The following is an 18,202-nucleotide window of genomic DNA, read 5'->3' on the forward strand; positions in this document are numbered from 1 at the left end:
ACCTCCCGGCGACCCGTTGTGCCAGGTGGTAAGCGGCAGGGTGCAGGGGGAGAGGGCACAGGCTCTGAGCATGTCCCTCAGCTCCAGCTGGGATTCACCCTGTGGCCTGTTCTCCTCGCCTTCGAAATGAGGAAAGTAAGACAAGCCTCGTGGAGCGGCTGACAGGTTTATAGAGCAGCGCCTGGAAAGGGCCCAGCACAGTGGCTGGTGCAGAATGGGGCGCTCCGTGCGTTTGCTGCCTCATGAAGGCCACCTGGTCTCGGACCTGGTTAACTGCAGGAGCAGCACACACAGAGGCTCCAGGACCATGTCCCTGGCTGGTGCTCAAGTTCAAGTACGAAGGGACTGCGGGTGCAAAGCACAGCGGCCACGGCTCAGGCTCTGGAGCCTCAGGGACATGACTCCTGCCTGGCTCTGCTGTGTCCTCGCCATGGGACCCGGGGCAAGACGCCTCACCTCCCAGAGCCCTGCTTTCCACAACTTTAAGATGGACATGGAGTGGTCACGTGTCAACACCCTCAGGTGGCAAGTGTGGCCAAATGACTACTCTAGTGATGGTGATTTTCGGAGGTCTACCCTGGACCAGACACCGTGGGTGGTGCCCTGCCTGCGTGGCCCCATGGGCTCCCCATGACACCAGTCATTGCCACGTCTGCCATGTGACAGCCGGTTGGCAGAGCCTGTGTCTTCCCTCTTCCAGTGGCAATGAGGCTGCTGACACCCTGGCCACAATCAGGAGTTGCTGGGTCACATTCCCTGCTGGTCTGTGTGCTGCGTGAGCTGAGGCATCCCCCTCACCAGGACTGGGCTGGGGCACTGCTCAGGAAAGATCTCTCCACCCACTGCCCGGCCCCCCCCAAGTGCCACTCACCAGAATGGTCGTGACCACCAGCGTCTTGTTGGCCAGCGTCTGCGACAGGTTGATGTCCAGGGTGGTGGCATTCATGGCCAAGGTCCGGTTAGAGTACCATACCCCGATCTGGGGCAGAGAAGGGGCCATCAGCACGAGCCCGGCCTGAAGACGCCTCGGCCTGCTGGGCCTGCCCCCACCGTATCGGGACTCTGGACGTTCCCCTGGGCCGCTCACCTCGCGGTGGCCCTGCCGGGACTTCTCCAGGATGCGCAGGGTGTAGTTGGTCCTCTGCCCTTTGCTGTTGAACTCGACCCGCCCAGTCAGCCCATCATACTCTACCTGGCAGGGTGGGAGGCGGGCAGAGGGGGGGTGGCAGGGGGCCCAGAGGCACAGGCGGGAGAGGCCCAGAGGGGAGGAGACAGAGAAGGAAGAGACAAACAAGAGAGGGAGAGGGACCAGGGAGGACCACAGTTAAAAGAGAAAGACGATGTGCCAGCAAAAGAAGGGAGGTGGGGCGAAGCAGCAGGGAGAGGGCCGCGCAGACAGGCAGAGGAAGGCCAGGAGGGGAGGGGCCGCGGAAAGGAGGAGGAAGGGGCCCAGAGAAAGCAGGAGGGGGTGGGGTTGGTAGCAGGGGTGGGGAGAGGGCAGAGGGGCCACAGGATGGACACAGTGAGTGCCCCGGCCTGAGACGGACGGCCCTGCCCCCTCAGCCCGCCCCACTCCCAGCTCACCATGCGCAGGTAGTTCATCAGGCTGGTTCCGTGGGGCCAAATGTTGGCCGACGTACAGGCCAGCGGCTTCACGCCAATCTCTTGGCTACGGTTCAGCTCCCGGACGGCGCTCACCACCACGTGCACGGCATCAAACATCAGGGCCGCCGACAGCTAGGGGGTGGGGTGGGGGGAGGGCGGGGGGGAGCAGGACGGGGAAGAGGCAGCTTAGCCAGGGCACCCCGAAGCCCTCAGACAACGCCCGTCCCTCCAGGAACGTGGAATCAAGCCGGCGAGCAGTGAGGACGGGTCTCTGGGGGTCTTTCTCAGGGAAATCAAGTGGCAGTGGGGAAAAATGTGTGTGCTGCCCATGCCTCTGTGGGAGCAGCTCTCCCCGAGTCATGCAGGCACATGCCTGTTTGGGGACGGGCACGTCAGAGAAGGTTTGCCTGGATGGCCAGCTGGGTCACCTCCACCCGGAGGTGTCCACGGGCCTGAGGGTGTGTCCCAGAATCTGTGTCTGCGAGGCTGATGCAGGTGTGGGAAGAGGGCCTGCTGGCGGCGGAGGCGGGGCTTATGCATGCAGGCTGGACACACGCGCCTGTCTGTCTATACACGGGGTGGGTGTGGCATCTAGGGATTTAGGTGAGCGTCACGGTTGTGAGCCTGGGCCCCGGCAGCAGGCAGCTCTGAGCTGGAGGCCTGGCTCTCCTATTTCCATCTTGGTTTCCTTCCCTGTAAAATGGGGATAACTGTACCCTCTGCCTCCACGTTCTAGTGTGGGGATCAGACAAAGTAACACACGCACGAGCTCAAAACCGCCCGGCGCATGGTGAGTGATATACCCAGGGCGTCTGTGCACATGTGTTTTCGAGAGTGCATCTCCGCTGCATTGGTGTGAGGGTCGGAGGGGCTGTGTTGTGGAGACAGGTGCAGGGGTACACATGAAAGCACCTCTGCCCAGGTAGGTCTGTGACACCCGATGGCCCGGCTCCGTGACTGCGTGTGTGTCTGTTCAGGAAGAGTGCCTCCATGTCTTGGCATATGACTACGTGTCTGGGAACAGATACGCATAAGTACGCATCTTTGGTATGTCTGCATTTATTCAACACATATTACTGGACCCCTACCCTGAGCAAGGCTGATTCAGATGTTGGGGACACAACGGTGAACAAAGCAGAAAGAAACCCCTGCCCTCGTGGAACTTAAGTCTGTCTACTTGTATCTATGCCTTATCAAACTATAGAGCAACCGCATGGTGATTAGATATGCAAGGATGGTTGCTATGGAGAAAAATTCAGTAGGGAAGGGTGCTAAAGAGTGGGGAGTTTCTCTTTTTTAAGATGGGGGACCAAGGAAAGTCTTATCACTGAGGGAACATTGGAGCACTGACTTGGCAATGAGGGAGTGAGTCACTAGTTCTCTGGGGAAGTACAGGCGAAGCAGCGGGAGGAGCAAGTGCAAAGGCCCTGGGGTGGGCGTGTGGCTGGGGCAGCATGGGAGGTGGCACGGGAGGCCTCGCAGCATGTACTCGGGAAGCGAGTGGGGGCACCAGAGGGTTCTGAGCACCATTGGCTCAAGGTCTGAGGGGGCCCGCAGAAGTGTCTGTGTGCCCGGGAGGAGGGCAAGTGCTCACCGCAGGACCTGGGTAGGTGCTGGCTTCACAGTTCTCCCTCCAGGACATGTTGAGGCTGCGCACAAACTCGGGGTAGAAGGGATGTGAGGTGTTGAACATGGAGAAGCCCAGGATGTTGGAGGTGTCCTCCACGATCCCGTCCAGGTGCAGGATGGGGAAGTCCTGGGACCAAGGGGAAGAGGTGACGCCTGGGGCCGGGCCCCACGCAGGACAGACACCACGAGACGGGTGTGGGGGCTGGAGGGGCTAGATGGGGTACGCACCATGGTAGTGAGGATGTACTTGTAAAATGCTGAGGTCATCCCCAGCTCTGAGGCCTGGAGGACACGGGGCGGTGCGGAGGTGGCGGGAGAGGTGGAGACCCACGGGCAGAGCCGAGAAGACGCCGAGAGAGGAAGAGAGATTTAGAGACAGGCCTAGTGAAGACACCCGTGGGAAACGCAGTAAGAGACACCCCAAGACAGAGACAGGGAGAAGGGGACGCGTGGGGGCAGGGGAAGACCTCGGTCCCTGATGTCGTGTTGCATGGACCGGTGCCCCAGGTGGGATGAAGGTCTCGGTGGAGGAGCGAATGGCAACCTCAGATGCCCTCATTCCTCTTTAGGGTACTCACAAGACAGCCTTCTGGATACAGGCAGGCAAAGGGATGCCTTAGAAACAGGGCAGGCTGGGAGAGTACCCTGAGCCTTAACCTTCTCCCCACACTGCCCCAAAGCCCAGTGTGGGCTGCTACTGTGTGCGGCTCAGCCTGGTCATAGGCCAGATAACCACCACCTCCCCACCCACCCCACCCCCACCGCCGCAATCTTTAAGGGCACTTTGCAAGGCTTCAGCTGGAATCTCAAAATTCAAGTTTGGAGCCCCCTTCTTCCCAGTCCTCGAGGAGAACAAAAGGAGAAGGCCTCTCTCTACAAGGGGTGCGGAACCCCGTCCCCGCTACGGTCATTAGCACGGTAAACGGCATCCCAGCCTGCGTTGCCTGAGGGGCAGGAGTCATCATCGTGAGGTCAGGAAGTGCAGGCTCAAGAGGAAAGTGACCGCTGGTCACTAGGTTCACAGGACCCCAGCCCCGGCCCGCCTCCCTTCCAAGCCCGAAATCCTTTCTCTAAGCTTTCCTGCCTCAAGGGCCCTGTGGATTCTGTCCACACGTCTTCCTGTACGCTATGATCAGCAGTGACACATGGTTTTAATTAAAAAAAAAAACAAACAAAACTGGAAAAAATACATAATACAGATCAGATTACGAGGATGAATTAAGAGCACGGAAGGAATGAATGATGAATGAATATGGGTCACCGCTGGGGGGCATGTGGCGGGCCCGTGGGGCAAGGTCTGGGCACTATACCCCGTCTGGGTGCCCTTGAGCCAGCCCACCCCGCCCCCAGAACCCCAGCTCCTTCAGCCACAAAATGACTATCACACCCACCCCGCACGGTGGGTGGGAGCCAAATTCAAGTGCCTCCACGCAGCAGGACCGGCGCTCAGTGAAGATCATGGGGAGCTCCCAATGCAGTGACCCACCGAGGCAGAAACTGTGCAGAGAGGGGAGGGGACTCTCCAGGGCCCGACCAGGGGTGCAACCAGGAAGCAGCCGAGCTAATCGTCTGCACGTAGGAAGCAGGTCTCCACATCCCATGGGACCACTGAGGCACATGGGCATGGGGTGACTTGCTGTCACGCCACGTTTCCACCCCAACCCTGTAGGGAATCAGAGACTGGGGGACCCACCTTACGGAGGATGAGGTGGGAGATAGACGCATTGGCGTCAATGATGATGGTGGACACCTTGTCGTCGCGAATCTCCTTGAGCAGCGGTGTGGGGTCCCGGCTGTCGTCCAGCATCCTCACCGACAGCGTCTCCTTGGAGATGAGGAAGCCACGCACCAGCTCTTCCAACCGCAACAGGCCTGGGGGAGCCGGAGGGCCTGGGTCAGAGTCCCATGGCAAGTGCCCGGCGTAGGGGAGCCTGGGAGAGGACGAGGGCCACACCGCCTGGAGCGCGGTGGCTCTCTTGGGGGTTCTGGGCCCCGGGACCCCCTGCTCAACCTCCACGCGACTGTCTCCTGCCACCTTTCTGTCCCCCTGGGACGTGTGACAGGGATTTCACAGTTGGCTCGTGCAAGCCACATTCCACTCCTGCTGCCCAAGCCACCAGCAGCCTGCCTGGGGCTCAGGCCCAAACCCTGACAGCAGCCCAGCCTCCCCCACACTCTCTCTCACCCACACCCAACAGGCCCAGGCTCCACCTGCAGAACTCGGCAGAGCCCAGGGTGCCGGCCCCACCACCACCACCCTGACCTGAACCACTGCCTTCCCTCACCCACTACGACAGCCACACCTGCCCCCCACCCCGAGTCTGTCCCCTTCACAGCGGCCACAGGCAAGCACAGCAGAGGTGTTCCTCCTCGTGCCCAAACCCTCTCATGGCTTCTGGCTCTTTCAGAGCAGAGGCCCAAGTCCTCATAGCTTCTGAGCCCCACTCCCCCTGCCTTCTCCGTCTCGCACACACCTAGGCAGCGCTCTTGTCCTGTGGCCTTTGTGCTATAGCTGCTCCCTCTTGACCCAGATGCCTGCACAACTCCCTCCCTCACCTCCTTGTCACCTCCTCAAAGAGGTGGTCACCATTCCACTTCAGATAGCACCGCCTTCCTACTTCCTAGCTCCTGCCACAGAAAGCCTTGGCAGGCCGGGGGTCCTGGCCTGGCTGGAGCATGCACTGCTCTATCTCCAATACCAAGAACAAAGTCTTGGCAGGCGTTCCTTAAATATCTTTGGAAAGACGATTTCTCCTGGAGGTTACTGAGCATGCCCCGCCCCCCCTCCAGCTGCACACCCACAAAGCCACCGGCCTACCCGACACCTCCACTTGATGGCCACAAAGATGCCTCGACCCCGACGTGCGCCTCGACCTGACTGCTCCCTCCTTCTCGGGCAGGACCCAGTCATCACCTGTGCAGCACCTCTCCCTTTTCCCTCAGGACTCTCCCCAAACCCCTCGTGGCCCCTCTCGAGCCCACTGCCACCACCAGACACCTAAGCAGCATCGCATCACCCTGCCTGTCGCCGGCCTCCCAGCCACACCCTGTGGCCCCTCCAGTCCGTTCTCTGTGCTGGGGTCAGGGCTCTTCCTGCAGTGCACCCGGCCGTGTCCCCTGCCCCACCCTTTGTGGGAACCTTCCAGGGCCACAAGGCTGACACAAGGCCCCAAATGAGCATGCCTCCTGTACGTGCTGCTTCATGGCTCCCACACTCGGGCACCGGGCTCGCCAGGAGCTTCCTTGAGCCTCTCACTGGGGCCACACTTCCCCGGACCCTCAGCCTCTGCCCTGCCACACACTCCCCCTTCTCCCTGACCCCAACTCCTCCCCAACCTTTAGGTCCCACTCAGAGGCCCCTTTCTTGGCGACACGGGCTCTGAGGCTTCTGGACCCAGGTAGGATTCCCTTCTGTGTGCTCTGACAGTACCCCACAGGGCCACTGACAGAGCATGGATCACTCTGCGTCACAGCTGCTCGGCTGCCGTGTCCCCCACTGGCCCTGGAGTGACCTCAGGGACCACACCTAGTGCGCACCCACCAGGGCCTAGCAGGGGCCTTGCACACAGGTGCCAGTCACTAGCTGCTGACCAAATGATCTCTTTAAGGAGGTGGGCGGGTCTGGGTTCCTGAGGGGGAAGGATGGTGGGGGACGACGGGAGCTTGTGCCGTGTGGGAGACTAGAGCTCTTGGGCAGGGGAATTTGGGGGAATACAAACAAAACATCCAGTTCTCCCTCACACTCGGCCTTGGCGCAGATGAGGCTGGCCGAGGGGTAGTTGAAGGACTTGAGGATGCGGGAGACCGCCAGGCTGACGTCCTCATTACTGGGGTACAGGCTGACGGACGCGAAGCGCAGGTACTGCAGGCGCGGTGTCTCCTCGGGACCCACCTTGATGTGGGGGATCTGGACAGAGAAGGAGCCTTTGCTTCTGCCCTGTTGCTGCCTCCCCAGCCTTGCCTCCCAGGGACCCACCCTTACCCTGCCCTGCACTCGGCTCACCTCCTTCTCCCCACAGATATGGCTCACGGTGGAGGCAGACGCAGGGCTGGAGGAGGGCCCCAGGACGGACACGACCCCCTTGGGCAGGATCTGACACACTGCGAGGGATGGGGGGAGACAAACGGCAGTCAGGGGCCCTCCTTTCGTCCCCCACCTGGCCCGGGAGCACCTCTAACGCTTGGAGCTGCCCGATCCCCTTTGGCCACTCCAGACCCAGAGGCCCAATCCCCGACCCCACCCACTGCATTGGAGAAGACAGAGAGAGATGGGGAGAAATGGCAAGAGGGGTGGGTCAGACCAAGAGAGAAACAATGGAAGGACAAAGAGGAAAGAGCAGGGCCTCCTGGCTGCAAAGCTAGCACCTGCCTCCCCAGCCTGTCTTGCTCCTCCTTTCCTACCGTGCTACAGTCTGGGGTACAGCCCACAGCCCCTCCACCCCAAACCCACAGCCGAGGGCCCCTCTCTGCCCCACATCCCAACACAGTTCTCCTCTTGCATTCATTTGCTCCTCTTTCTTCTGATTTCTTTCCCCTTAAACACGTGCGCATCTCGACACTGGGAGGTAGAAGCTGTTTTTGCCTGCCTGGTGCCCATTCTCATGGCAAAACCCTAACTTCTCCTCAGGGAACCGTAGGTTTCCCAGGATTGCCCGGCACCCGAGCCAGTATCAGAACCACGCTGTCCTGGCCAAAGTGATTGGCGCAGAGATGGGGATGGGTTCAAACCAGGCCATCAAGAGCCTTCCCCAGGTTTCTGCTACATTTATCACTAGGTTTGCCATCCTGGTAAGATACAAGTTTTGAGCTGTTGGGCTGGGATATTTGGGAGAGTATTCCTGAAAATGAAACCAACTTAGAGGAGATCAGGGCCCACAGATGAAGACACAAAGATACCCGGGATATCATTTAAAGTTCCTGGATCAAGCCATGCCTGAAACAATCCTAGGCATCATTTGAGTATCTGGATCAAGCCATGCCTAAAACAATCCTGGGACATAATGTGAGAACCTGGATGAAGCCATGCCTGAAATTAGTCCCTAGGCCTTCTAGCGCCATGAGCGGATAAGTTCTCTTTTTCCCTTAAAGCAGCTCAAGTCGGTGGGTGCCTGGGTGGCTCAGTCATTAAGCGTCTGCCTTCGGCTCAGGTCCTGGGATCGAGCCCCGCATTGGGCTCCCTGCTCAGTGGGAAGCCTGCTTCTCCCACTTCCCCTGCTTGTGTTCCCTCTCTCGCTGTCTTTCTCTCTGTGTCAAATAAATAAATAAAATCTTAAAAAAAAAAAAGCAGCTTGAGTGGGGTTTCTGCCACATCCAACTAAAAGCATCATAGCTAAATACCTTACCTTCTAAACTCGATTCTTCTCTGCCTTCCACATTGGTGAAGGCCCCATTTCCACAAAGCAAATGCTTAGAAACGATTCTTGCCTTCAAGCCTTCTCTCAATAGGCAAATTAGTCACCAAGTCCTGTCTCTTTTTTGTCCTCAAATTTTCTCACATCTGTCCCCTTCTCTTTGACCCCCTCCTCCCCTGTCCTACTTTAGGGCTCTCACCTCAGGCATGCAACACCCTCCTCACTGATCACCCAAATCTAGCCTCCAGATTCACCTTCCAGAAGCCCAGCTCCCTGGCCTAAACCCATAGATGGCTCCCTTCTGCCTAGAGGTGAGGATGGCATCTTTCAGCCTGCTACTGTAGGCCTCCTTGAACTGATCTGCCCATCTGCCCAGCCTCACCTCCCATTGCTCTGTCACACTCCAGCCCAAAATTCTCTCACGATCCCTCCAAACATGTCCTGAGTCCAGGTAGTCGGGACAGGTGCAATCCCACACCCTGTTCCTTGACTCCATATACCCACCTCCTCACTATAGTCATATGCCTGGAACACCATCTGCCTCCTCACCTTCCATCCCAGCTTCTCCCAGTTTGTGTTCTGTGCTGCACCAGTCAGAAAAGTACAAGAAACACTGTACCCCATTCTTCCTCTCACTGATTTAAAACAAACATGAATATAACAAAGGTTCTGATAAGGCCTGTAAGAAATCAACCAGTCTGAAACACTGAAGGCAGCATCTCCTGAAGATGTACAAACTCAGCATGTCTGTTCAAGAGATACCTATTAACATTCGCTCGGTCTATGAGAATCCAACAAATACTTATGCACCTCTACTATATGGCTCCAGGGCATACTTTGAGCAATGCCACTCCTTCTATATCCTGCTCAACTTTCAGAGCTCAGAACTTTAGTTTAGCCTTCTCCAGAGTGCCTTCACTGTCCCTGCTCCTGAGGCTCCCTGGCCTCGCTGCCCAGGCCTGTCATTACTCAGCTCTGGGGACTATGTCCCTGGCCAGCTTATCTTTCAAATGAAGCCCTCAGCTCCTATAAGGGGTGAACTGGGGCTGGCGCTCTCCCCACCTCCCCATGCCCAGCAGCACCATCTCTAGGAAGGGAAAGGCAGAGCGGACATGAAGGAAGGAGCAGGTAAAGCTAGAAAGAAAGCAAGCAAGCTGAGGAACAGACTGAGGGCTACCAGCCTGCCCTGCCTCACCCCACGCCCCCTGTGGCCCTGCTCACTGGTGTCCGTGGTCTCGTACTGGCTGTCCCGCTGAAGCTCAAAGATATCTACTTCCACCCGGGCCTTGGCTGGGACCTCGATGATCCCGTTGATCTGCTCCCGGGCCAGAGCCAGGGCCAGACGCTCACCGCGGCCGCACACCGTCTGGTCGTCCAGGATTGCAGCTGAGGGGACACAGGGGTTGGGGACCAGACTCTGGGTCCTGAGAAAGGAGAGGCTGGGGTCCTAGACTCCTGGGCTCTGAGGTGGGAGTGGGGATGCTGACAGAGGGTCTAGGCTCCTGGATCTAGGGTTGGACAGAGCTGGGGGTCTGGACTGCTGGGTCCAGGAGGAAGAAGGAGCAGGGGGCTGCTCTTCCTTGTTGCTGAGGGAAGCTGAGACCTGAAGCCCAGACCCCCAGGGCCTGAGGGACTGGCATGCTCAGGGAGGATCTCTGTGGAGGCAGGGCAGGGGCTGTAGGGCCTCACCCATGCGCAGCGATGAGAGCACCTGGCAGCTGGGGCTGGCGAAGGCAACAATCAGCAGCAGCAGCAGCTCAGCCGGCATCTTCCTCCCCTCCTCATGGGGACGCAGCTGCCGCGGCCCCCACTCGCCACCTGCAGGGAGCCCCCCCCCGCCCATGGCGGTGGGGGAGACGGCCGATATGGAGGGGCCTCAGAGCCCTTGGGTGACCACAGGCCCCGGGCCATTGTGGGTGAGCTCTGAAGGGCCCTGCCCTTGTCAGAAGCTGACGATACTGAGGGCATCGCCACGAAGGAAGCTCGGGCCCTGACAGCACTACCAGTGAGGAGCTCCCAGCACTGAGTGGGATAGGTACTGCTGGAGGACATTCACAGCTACCAAAACGGGAGGGATCTCAGGTTAAGAGCGAATTCCAGGGACCATCCCCACTGCAACAGGAACCCAGGAAGTGCCACCCCCCTCACCCAGTCCCGCCCCTGTCTCTGGGCAGGCAGCTGTTACTAGGCAACAGAAACTGGCTGGAGAGGATGCGGTGGTTGCTAGGCAACCCCATCCCAGGCCTCACTTGCCACCTTCCTGACGTCCCTGGTTCCCACAATCCCATGGGGAGAGAGGCCTGGACATCCGGGGTCTGGAGGGGAGAGTATCCGGGAGTTAAGAAAACTTGGAAAGAGAGGGAATGATGGAGAGAGACGGAGACACACACAGAGACACACAGATGGAGACAAATGGATGGACCTGAGGCAGCCAAGGGGCTAAATAAAAAAAAAATTAGAGAGAGAGAAGGGAGAAACAGAAAGACAAAAATAGGAAGAGAGGCTGAGGCAGAGAAAATACAAAGAGACCCAGGAAAGGGGAAAGAGAAAAACAGGCAGAAATGCAAGAGAACAAGAAGATAAGACAGGAAAGGGAGGGCTAGAGATGGAGAGGACAGAGGAGCTTCTGGGAGGTAAGGACAGGGCGAGGAGGAAGAGGGAAGAGGCAGGAAGGGAAGGCAGGGAGCCACGGGGGTGGAGAAAGGGCAGGGCGGGGAGAGGAGTGTAGGGCAGGCAGCAGAGAGGGAAATCAAGGCACAAGAGACACAGAATAGGCCAGGGAGACAAAATGGAGAGAGGACACAATCCCACTTAAGATGCCACCAGAAGTAGCTGGAAGAGAAGAGTAAGGCAGGGAGGAAGCTGTCTGCCAAAGCAGGTGCCACACTGCAGCCCCCACCCTGCTCTGGGGAGCTGAGGAGTAGGGGGAGACAGTGCAACTCTGCTCCCCAGAATGGCTCCATCCCCAGGGAGTTAGAGTCCTCCAGGAGCCCCAGCCTTCTGTGGAGCACCCTGACTCCTTCCCCTTCCCCCACAACCAGGGAAGGAATGAGTTCGGCTAGATGCACAGCTTCACCTGGCCAAGAGCCATGCCCCAGTGGAAGGGACATTGGGTTTCCAGGGGAGAGGGTTACTGTGAGGCTCAGAGTGCTGTGAGGTGAGCTTGGAGGGGGTCTCCCTGCACCTAATCTGATCCCCATAGAAGAGGGGCTTGAGCTAGTGAGATGGCAGAGTGAAACCTGCCAGGGGAGGGTGGAGGCACAATGCAATGCTTCGGACCATCCTTGCGGCCAGGAAAACCTAGGCCAGGGCAGCAGGAGACCCTATCAGTCCCTGCTCTGCCCTGACTCCCACCTGACCTTGAGCAGGTCCCTCTCTCAGCGCCTCTGCAAAAGGCAGGCTGGGGGTGGGAGGGCATCCTGGACAGGCTGGGGGCTGCAGATGGTCATTTGGATCTAAAGTGAAGGCTTCAAGGGTGGAAGAGCGAGGCAAGTTGGAGACCAGGAAGAACTCTCAGGGGGAGGGCTGTGGGGGGTGGGGCTTGGAGAGAGGCAGGGGTGAAGGGGGGGTCATCCCGAGACACCAGGAGCTTCTGGAGGCAAATCGGGGAACAGAGACTGGAGGACAGGGAAGCCCGAGGGAGAGACAGGGGCCAGGAGGGCAGGGTCCCACAGGTGGCAGACACAGGTAGGAGCAGAAAGACAGAGTGCGGGGGCCAGGGTTGGGGGCAGCGGATGGACAAAGACATACAGGAAGGCAGAAAAGACAGATAGACCAAAAAGAAGTAACTGGGGCTAAATGAGAGACAAGGACATACACACGTTGTCTAGAAGTGAGACACAAGAGAAACAGAGACAAGACGGCCAGGGTGAGGCAGGGAAGCAGGCAGCCCTGAGCCCCACAGGCCCAGACACTTAGGCAAAGCCAAACAGCTGCCAACTGGACAGAAGGAGCCGAGAGAGGGGCCCTGCCAGGGGAGGGAGACAGACAAGAGGGTGAGCAGGAGACATGGCCAAGGTGAGAAGGGAAATCGGTGAGTCAAATGGGGTGAGGAAGAGGGCAAAGGAAAAAAAGACCACAGGTGCAAGGATTGCAGGGAGGGGGAAAAAAATCACAAAACTCTGAACAGGAAGAGGGCTAGGTGGAAAGAGACAGAGAAAAATGAATGTCAGAGCCACACAGCAGATGTAGAGGAGAGGAAGGGGCCAGTGGGACAGACACAGACTAGGGGAAGGACAGTGAGGGAAGTGAGGGGAGGGAAATGAGGTGGGGAGGAAGAGCGAGTAACCGAGAGGGGCACAGGCAGGGACGGGGTAAGTGCCCACATAAGGGGGCCTGGTCCACACTGAGGTGCATCCACCCAGGGCGTCTGGAGGAGGGTGGTCGATCCCCGGAGCCCACAAACCCCAAGGCATGGGGAGGGATGAGGACCGACAGGCCAGCAGGATGCAGAAATGAGCAGAGGATGGGGGGGAGGGGTGAGACCACCAAGGAAAAGGCAAAGTGGACCCCGGAGTGGCCAAGGAGACAGGAGTGGGTTTGCGGGAGGAGGGCAGAAAAGTGAACAGGAAGACAGCCTCCAAGTGCAAGGGCAGAGAAGGAGGCTAGGGGAGCAGGGCCACAGGCAGAGCAAAGAGTGGACACAGAGCCACACCTGGCGGCGTGGGCACCACCAAAAGAGCCAGACAAGAGACAGGGGAGTTTTGAGAGAGAGAGAGAGAGAGAGATCAACAGAGAGACCAAGAAAGGGTTGGGCCAACGGCAAAGAAGACAGAAGTTGGACAGAGTCAGAGAGAGGCCCAAGAGAACACCAAATGGAGATTGTAAAACGGAAAGACATCTCCAGGAGAGAGAGAGCGGATGGGATAGGGACGGGCCCGTGGCAGGCGGAGAGGATGAGCCTCCGAGGAAAGAAGAGAGGCGGAAAGAGAGGGAGAGCAGAGCCGGTCACCGCGGGACCGCGGCTGGAGAAAGCAGGGGCGGAGACTGGCCGGGAGTCCCAGACAAGGAGTGAGCCCTCAAGTAAGAGCCAGGCAGCCCCTCAGGACCCCGGAGGCGGGGAGCCGGGGGTAAGGCTGAGCTGTGCACCCAGAAGAAGGGTGAGGAGAGGCTGAGGGGAACGACGGTTGGGAGATGGGGGACATGAGGGGGGGCCCTACTCAGGGAGAGGCAGGGGGACGCGGGGGCCCCACCAGGCGGCCTTGAGCCCAGCCTTCCAGGACCCAGGCTGGCCCCAGCCCAACCCCTGCCCCGCAGACACTCACGGATCCTGGTGGGACGGAGGGCTGGGCTCCCTCGAGGCCCGAGAAGACAGCGAGGAGATGATCTGGCGCTGGGTGGTGGTGTGGCCGGGGCGGGGGGAGAGGGCAGTCCACAGGGCCCCCTCCCCCGCCGCCGACAGTGGCCCCCAACTAGTCCAAAACGGAGGCACCCCGGGAGCAAGGAGGAAGGACAGGTGGAACCGGAGAGGGTGGGCCGGGGCAGGGAGGAAGGGGAAAGGAGAAAATGGAGGAGAGAAGGGAAGAGAGGAGAGGGGGAAGGAGCAAATGGAGGGGAAGGAGGGAGGAAAGGAGGAGAGGAAGGTGAAAACGGAAGGGAGGGGGGCACAGGCAAAGCCGGGGGAGGGGGAAGCCGGCCCAGGAAAGGGCCCCCACCCCCTCCCCTAGCCGGGCCGGCCTGGGGGGGCCACTGGGGGCGAGGACTGGCTGGAGACCAGGAAGCCGGCCATCAGGAGGAGTGGGGGAGGGGAGGGCTGGATTGGGGGGAGGGGGCCACCCCTTCCCCCCTCCCCCCTGGAGCCTTGGCCCTGCCCTGGATGAGGCTAGGGCCTGGAGTCCTCAAGCCCTCAGCCCCCAAGGGAAAAGCATGCTAGGGGCGGGGAGAAGCCGAGGGGTGGAGGGGCCGGGGAGGACGGGGTGCTGGGAGACTCAGAGAGCTGAGACGGGGGCAGGCGAGGTGGAGGGATGGGGAGGAGGGAGGGAAGGATGGAGAGGAGCAGGTGGAAGAGGAAGGCGGAGGAGGGTGGGGTGTCCCGGGGGCGCCCCGTGCAGGGCCTCAGTGGGAGGGCCTGGCCACGGACTCCTGGTCCCCTGCGAGGCACAGCCGCCAGCTCTGGGTCCCCAGCTGGGCCTGCCTCCCTGCCGCTGGCCACCGCCGCCACCGCCGCCAACACCACCACCACCACCACCTCCGCCGCCGCCACCTCTCCTTCTCCCCTCTGAGGCCGCCGCCTGCCTGCCCGCCCGCTGCCCGCCGCCCGCCGCCCGCGCTGGGTCCTGGAGCGCGGGGGGGGGGGGGCAGGCAGGGAGGAGGGTAGGCAGGAGGAAGGGAGGGCAGCAGGCGGAGGGAGGGGAGTGGGGGGGGAGGGGGAGCTCGTATTGGTCGGGGCTGGGGGGCCCGCGAGGAGAATGCTGATGAGGGGAAGGCGCTGCATTGGACGGAGGGCCCACCCCCGGGCCACCCCCTCCACCACCATGCCACCGCCCTGCCCAGGAGCCCACGGAGATGAGAGACAGGGAGAGCTGAGAAGGCCATGGAGCTGGTGGGGAGAGGGCTACAGAGATGAAGAAAAATGCAGAGGAATAGCAAGACAGCCATCAGAACTCACAGAGGTGGGCCAAGGTCCACAGACCCCCACCAGGACAAGGACAGGGAAAAGCCCAGAGAAAAGAGAGAAAAAGCCCATGGAAACATGGGAGCAGACCAGAGACACCTAAGGACCTCAGTGACAGACGAGGGCAGCTGGTGGACACAGAGAGCCCCCCAGGAAGATGGAGAGAGGCCCATGGGAACAGAAAGCACTCCTCAGACATGGGGAGTGGTCCATGGGGACGGGAGAAGGCCACAGAAATGGGAACAAGGACGGACGCATATCACAGAGACAGGGAGGTGGGCCAAGCGAAGTAGGAGGAGGTCACAGAAATGGGGATGGGGGGAAACAGCTACCAGGAACCCATGAAAAAAACGATGTGTGGACACAAGAGGCCCCCTAAGGCAGGAGGAGCCAGCCCGTGGAGATAAGGAAGAAGCCCCTAGAAGTAGAAATAGCCCCTATGGAGGGGAAGGGATGGGTGGGGAGTATGGCAATTGTCTATAATGCATTGAGAAATCCTTGGGCCCCACAGACATGAGTGGGTGGCATGAAGAGGCTCTCCTTCTCAAGCCACCACCTGAGCAGAAAGGCAGCGGGAAAGGGCAGGAAGCTGGAGGGCAGAGCCAGCAGAAGTGGGAGACTCCCTCTCAGGGAGCCCATGGCAGCTTCTCAGAGGGAACTGAGCAGGACAGGGGGATGGAAGACAGAAGCAGTGACACAGATCTTAGAGTGGGGGTGGGTGGTGCACGGCTGGGTGGGGGATGAAATTTGGGGGGAAGGAACATGACAGTTGGCGCTGAAGGCTGAGCCCGTGACTCACCACCACCCCCAATGCTCGTGATGGGGAGGAGATACTGACACACTCACGTGCAGCCCCCCAGCACACGTGACCATATGCCTTCACACACACACACACACACACACACACACACACACACACAGCACATGGCAACCCTTCCACCAGCCTGGCATTGAAAGCCCTCGTCCCACATGGAGCATCCCTGACATACGCCTGACACATACAATGGACCCGGAAGGACCATCAACTTTGCACACACCTCCTCACCCTACGTGGGCAACACCCATGGTCCCCCAACACCTACCCTCAGCTCCTGCTAAGGCTGAAAGTCTAGACTCTCGCCAGTCTCTAGGCCTTTGCTTATGCAGGGACCCCAGCAAAGAATGCCCCTTCTCTCTAAAATAAACCTACCCCAGAAATCTAGTCTCATGCCACCACCTTCACAAAGACTGATCCAGGCCTCAGCTTACTCCTGTATCATAAGAGAAGGAACCGAGCAAGTCAACCCGGATAAACTGGGAAGTCCAAGCAAAAGGTCTGAGCAGAAAGGGGCCTGACACACCAAGATGGACCCTTGCATTTTCAGGTGGAAAAGGGGGCTTCAGCAGGAGTGAGAACCTGCCCAACTGCATGGAGGCTATCAAAGGCTGAGTCTAGCTTCCAGGTTCTCTGGCTCCCTCCCCAGTTGATTTCACTCTGACGGCAAACCCAGATGACTAGCTTTAGAGCTCACACATTCCCACCAAGTTCTTTTCTCTACTTCTTGCGTTCATCCATTCGACATGCCAAAAGGGACAGGACATCCACCTGCCAGGCAGTAGTAGAGCCTGGGGGCCAAGAGCATAGACCCTGGAGTTGATTCCTGGGTTGGAACCCTGGCTCTGTCTCCTCCTAAAGATAGGCAAGCTACTTAACTTCTCTGGGCCCCAGTGTCTTTGTAACGTGAGAACAGTAACTCCCCCCTCCTGGGGTTGTTGAGATGATTAAACTGATAAAGTGTACAAAGCACTAAGCACAATAGTTGGCACATAACACACTCAGGACACATCAGCTATCATCACTGAGCTCCTTGAGGTCCTAATAAAAGTAATTCTTACATAGCGTTTACTCTGTGCCTCACAACCATGACACAGGGGCCATTATCCTCATTTCACAGATGAGGAAACTGAGGGACAGGGGAGTTACCTTGTCCAAGACATTAGCTAGGAAGTGGCCGGGTCAGGATTTCAATCCAGACAGCCCGGTTTAATTACACTGGCTTGGCGTTAGGGATTTTAATTTAGTGGAAAGTTAGGACACCCAATTAGAAACCAATTGAAGGACACAGCAAAGGTGCTGACCGAAGAGTCCGACCTAGGGTTGCCTAGCAGATTTTAGCCTCAGGAAAGCTGAGACTCAGTTTACTCATTTGAGAAATGGCAGGGCGGGGAAGGCGGGGGGGGGGCGGCTAGAGAGAACAAATGAATCTCTTGCCGCTCCCCAGCTCCCCTGAATTCAGAGGGTAGCTCTGGAAACATAACAGTGGGCTGCCAACGCCCTGAGGGCCAGAAGGGGAGATGAGCAGGGATGGGCAGGGGCCCTTGGACACATGGAGACTCCACGGTCCGAGGGGCCCCGGGTCAGCCCAGAAGGAAGGCACCTTGGAAGGCAGCAGAGCAGAGTCCCTCTGCTACAGGGTCACTTTCTGCAGGTTCTCACCCTAGTTGTCCTTCAGGTCTTCTACACCACCCCCCACACTTTCCGTTTCTTCCAGCGAAGCTGTCCTTGCTTTTTCTTTATCCCCTCCATTTCCCATTTCCTCCCTTCTTCAAGTTTTCCTCCTTCCCTCAGATCCCCGCGCTCCTTGCTTCCCTTTTGACATTTCTCCTTCCCCCTCCCCCAAGAGTCCCTCGGTTTTTCTCCCCTTCCTTCTTCCTGCCTCCGTTCTTCTAATAAAAGGAGTCTGGAGCCTCAGTTTCCCTTTTTACTCCCTCCACGTGCTTCGTGTTGCAGTTTCCCCTCCCCGCTTCGCGCTGACAGGTGCTTCACTTTCTCCCTTCACTCCTCGGGGGTTCCTGCGCCACCGTTCCCCCGCCCCCACCCTCTGGGTCTCGTGTGCCTCAATTTCTCCGACTCCCCCCCCTCGACCCCGACGCTACTCCCGCCCGGCGCCCCCAAGATGGCGCCCGCAGCCTCGCTCCGCCGCCTGACGTCACCGCGCTGCCCTCCCTTCTTCAGGCGTCAGGC

The 18,202-nt window shown here is 59.1% G+C and overlaps 1 protein-coding gene across 5 annotated transcripts in view; it reads right to left on the reverse strand.

The window, feature by feature from the left end:
- The window catches only part of GRIK5 (glutamate ionotropic receptor kainate type subunit 5), a 56,217-nt gene extending 38,183 nt beyond the window's left edge, over positions 1-18,034 (reverse strand). Inside the window, exons 1-11 of one of the 5 annotated variants that reach the window (XM_073890242.1) lie at positions 17,675-18,034; positions 10,275-10,403; positions 9,807-9,971; positions 7,238-7,335; positions 6,976-7,141; positions 4,928-5,106; positions 3,463-3,516; positions 3,200-3,361; positions 1,585-1,737; positions 1,088-1,192; positions 872-979 (exon numbers count right to left, since the gene is read on the reverse strand). In XM_073890242.1, the coding sequence (XP_073746343.1) occupies positions 872-979; positions 1,088-1,192; positions 1,585-1,737; positions 3,200-3,361; positions 3,463-3,516; positions 4,928-5,106; positions 6,976-7,141; positions 7,238-7,335; positions 9,807-9,971; positions 10,275-10,353 (1,269 nt within the window). In that variant the 5' untranslated portion in view covers positions 10,354-10,403; positions 17,675-18,034. Of the gene's footprint in view, positions 1-871; positions 980-1,087; positions 1,193-1,584; positions 1,738-3,199; positions 3,362-3,462; positions 3,517-4,927; positions 5,107-6,975; positions 7,142-7,237; positions 7,336-9,806; positions 9,972-10,274; positions 10,404-13,849; positions 14,856-17,615 lie in introns of those variants that run through there. The other 4 variants (XM_073890241.1, XM_025849854.2, XM_073890243.1 and 1 more) reach the window with 4 other exon arrangements.
- Positions 18,035-18,202: the final 168 nt, after the last annotated feature.

The sequence above is a fragment of the Callorhinus ursinus genome, unplaced genomic scaffold, assembly GCF_003265705.2.
Source record: "Callorhinus ursinus isolate GAN/ISIS: 27379988/994484 unplaced genomic scaffold, GSC_fseal_2.0 scaffold134, whole genome shotgun sequence".
NCBI classification, from domain to species: Eukaryota; Metazoa; Chordata; class Mammalia; order Carnivora; family Otariidae; genus Callorhinus; species Callorhinus ursinus.